This window comes from Arachis ipaensis, chromosome B06 (assembly GCF_000816755.2).
Source record: "Arachis ipaensis cultivar K30076 chromosome B06, Araip1.1, whole genome shotgun sequence".
Classification (NCBI taxonomy): Eukaryota; Viridiplantae; Streptophyta; class Magnoliopsida; order Fabales; family Fabaceae; genus Arachis; species Arachis ipaensis.
The window spans coordinates 7,035,397-7,039,198 of record NC_029790.2 but is presented as its reverse complement, the minus strand read 5'-3'; the positions used below and the strand labels follow the sequence as shown (position 1 = coordinate 7,039,198).

At 30.0% G+C, this 3,802-nt stretch overlaps 1 protein-coding gene across 4 annotated transcripts in view; it reads left to right on the top strand.

Moving 5' to 3' along the window:
• Positions 3,102–3,802, top strand: part of LOC107645586 (RNA-binding protein BRN1) — a 4,982-nt gene continuing 4,281 nt past the window's right edge. For 2 of the 4 annotated variants that reach the window (XM_021103833.1, XM_021103834.1), the window contains exons 1-2: positions 3,102–3,488; positions 3,692–3,774. In XM_021103833.1, coding sequence (XP_020959492.1) covers positions 3,320–3,488; positions 3,692–3,774 — 252 coding nt within the window. In that variant the 5' untranslated portion in view covers positions 3,102–3,319. The remainder of the gene's footprint in view (positions 3,489–3,691; positions 3,775–3,802) is intronic. The other 2 variants (XM_021103832.1, XM_016349636.2) reach the window with 2 other exon arrangements.

The following is a 3,802-nucleotide window of genomic DNA, read 5'->3' as shown; positions in this document are numbered from 1 at the left end:
CAAAAAAAAAAATTAAAATTACTAATATTTTTCAATTTTTACGTAATAAATTTAGTCAATGTATATAAAAAAAAAAACAAAAAATAGAAAAATTTAAATGACTCCTAACAATTATTCTAAAAGACAACGAAATCTCCTAATAACAAAATCTGTCAAATCTAAATGATACTTAAGGAACAGTTATTCTTATTAACATGCTACATAGACATATTCCTTTAATTCAAGAGAGATCATTAATAAATAGACTAATCAATTTTATGGAGTTAAATATCAAAGATCCAAAATATTTTTTTTTTTTGCTTGTTTGGGCGCCATTTTCGAAAAAAAAATTTTAATGATAATTTTTTAAAAGATCTTTTATAAAAGTAAAGGTGATTTTATGTTTGGATAACTCATATAAAATGTTTTTATTTTTACTATTAAAAATTTGTCAAACACACTAAAAAAAATATATTTTATTGATTTAATAACCCCCAAATAAGTATTTTATTGGAATCTCGTGGTCTTGAAAGAAAGTTAAGTATTGTCTGCTATCACATTTTCTCACTAATGAAACAAATTATTTTGAAGAAAATTATTATCGATTAAAATTTTTGCAAGACTTTGCTTGTTAGAATGATATGATAATATTATTGATTCTTAGATGAATAAATGGGATCATCACTTCGTTTTTTGTTTTTCTTTTTTAATAAGCAATGGGTCTTAAACTTTGTTTATTTGAGGTGAAGTAGGAAGAAAATTAGCTAAAGAGGAAAAATAGAAGAGAAGTATAGAAGAAAAAAAAAATAAGGAGACCCACCTAAATAAGAATTTCTTTTCCACGTATATATTTTTTTGGTTGTATATATTTTTTTTTCATCTAAATAACTATAAAGAATTAAAATTTCACTTCGTTTATTTTCTCTTTCTTATTTTCATGTACTTCTCTACTATTATTTTCTTCCGTCTAAACTAAGTCTTAGAGTGAAAGGAAAAAATGACAGAAATCTAGGATCAGTAATACCTCGAGAATTAGCACAAAGATGCTAATTAAGTAAGGCAAAGTGACCTAGCTTAGCCAGCGGATCTGCTCCCGTAAATGTGAGAGAAATTTATAAAATCAAAGTTATGCATCCTCCTAAAGAGTCTAGTCCACCAAAAAAAAATGAGACATGACTTCTAGGAGCACTCTAGTAGATGATGGTAGTAAAAGTACATGTAGAATTTTTTTGGCAATTTAAAAAAAAAAACAAACAACAAAAAAAGAAATAAAAATAAATAAAAAATTGCTTAAAAAAAAGTAGTTTCTTTGAATATTATTTTCAAACTTCTTTTAAGGGCAAAGAAAGTTCCATTTGAGGAGAAAGAGTTTTTATTGTAGTCTTTGTTATGATGTCTGTTACTATACTTATTTTTTTTAAGATCAACTGAAGATCAACACACCATTTTTAAGACATTATATCTCAAATTTTTAACATCAAACAATCAATAAAATCAGAACAATTCTATAAATTATTGACAATAATAAAAATCTCTACACTATTTATCTCACATATAATATATTTTTGTCCTAAATTTCATACTAAAAAAAGCTTCTCCAAATAAAAAATAATTCTCCTCGCAAACATGTAGAATTAGTTTCTACCCAAAAATATCTAATATTTTCAAAGTCACCTTTAGACCTACAATAATAATCTACAATTCGGTATTATTAGTAGTTTTGATATTCATGTTGAGAAATCTGACATTATCGCTTCTAATTAGAATAATCAAGCACAGAATCATTTACCTTTAACTTAAAAGAGTTTGGTAAACAAAAAATGAATCAATTTAATAGGTTTGTAAGCAGTGACGGACCCAGAAAATTTTAAAAGTGGGGGCAAAAATGTATCTTAAAATAAATTTCGTTGAACATTGTTAATTATATTAAAAATATAATAGAGATATAAAATATTTTTAAGAAGAGTGCTAGTGGCTAGCAACTTTTGTGTTTTGTAACCATACTATCAATAGTGTTTTTAATTGTGTGAGATTTGGTGGGAGATCACTCACTCTTCTTTTGATGGTTAAGTACTGACCGCAAAACACAAAAATTGCTGGCCCATAGACTTTCTCTTTTTTTAATATAGGTCCTTATATTTTAAATTTTTTTATTAAAAGAGCTTAATTACATTATTTATCTAAACTGGCCTAGAAATATAATAATCTATATGTTTTTTTCAATTAACGTAAATTTTTAAGAAAAAAATTCATATGATAAAAAAAAAATTAAACGTAATTATTTTTATGAGCTCTCTCTCCTATCCTGAATTAGGTTATATTGAGTTGATACAAATTCATATCACAGGATCTCCAAGTTACAAACTTCCAACAAATTTTTGAAACAAATTATCATGACTTATCTCATATTCAAATGTCACCTTATTTTTTTTAAACCACAACACATTACAACAAGCAGTAAAAAGTAGCATCTTAGGGATACCATCATACCATTTAAAGAGTCAGCGTTACATTATAAATTCCTCGCTAACCAATCATCCCCACTAATTTCTTTTCTTTAAAAAAAAAAAAAAAAAGCCTAAATCAATTTTGTCAACGTTCTAGTTAATTTATCCTTACTATCTTATTTTAATGGTTTTCTTTTGATATATTGGTGGTAACGTATAAACTTTGATCTTAAGATTTGATATACTTTGATAATAAATGTTAAATATAGTGTCAAATATTGATTGTCATTGATGATAGGTCATAGGACTATTAATTAGTTTTTAAACACCAAGAATTAAAAAAAAGTTAATATTGTAGCAGCCAATAAAGATTCAGAAAATAATAAAATATCCAATCCAATTATGCTGTATGATTATCCATCCCAATGATTAGTAGAAATAGAAATTATTCTTTAAAAAAAATTAGAGAATTATTAAAAGAAAAAGAAAACATAACTGCCAAACTGGCTAATGAGTAGTTAGCGCAGTGAGTGAGAAGACGAAAGTGCAAATCCAGCCAGCACACGGAGGGCGCCACTACCAGCTGTACCGCAGTGGCCCTCTCGTAATTAAACCCCAAAACCCTTCCCTATTTCTAACACTTTAATAATTAAAAAATTATCTGCCAAATTTTATATTTAGGCATTGAATTGAAGATCCAAAAGTTTTCGCCATCCCCAATTTCCCACTCCGACGACTCCAAATCCAAATCTCACAGAAACAGAAGCAGAAGCAGCAGCAGAAGAAGAACAACAACAAGAAGAAGGAGAGAGAAGAACACGCAGACATAACAGAAGAAGAAACAGCGCGAGATTTTAGAGAGAGAGAGAGAGAGCGCTTAATCTGAGGCATTAATGGCGGAAGCGAAGGAAGAGAGCAAATCTAGCGAGGAGAGTGTGAAGCTGTTCGTAGGTCAAGTTCCGAAGCACATGACGGAATCGGAACTGCTGGCAATGTTCAAGGAGTTCGCGTTGGTCGACGAGGTCAACATCATCAAGGACAAAGCCACGCGCTCCTCTCGAGGTCAGTGCCTAACTTCTCATTTCTCTTTCTCTCTCTTACGCGCTTCCTACGCTCCTTCACTCCCTCCGATTCCGAATCTCGCATTCCCCGCTTTCTCTCTTCACTTCGTTTCCAAGATTCCTCAGATTCGTTTTCAGTCACGTTGCAGTAACTTCCAACCCTAATTTCGCGGCTTTTTTTTACCGTTTTTTTTTTCGCCACAGGTTGTTGCTTCGTGATTTGTCCGTCGAGGGAAGAGGCTGATAAGGCCGTCAATGCGTGTCACAATAAGAAAACGCTGCCAGGGGTTGGTCAAATTTTTTAATGCTACACTA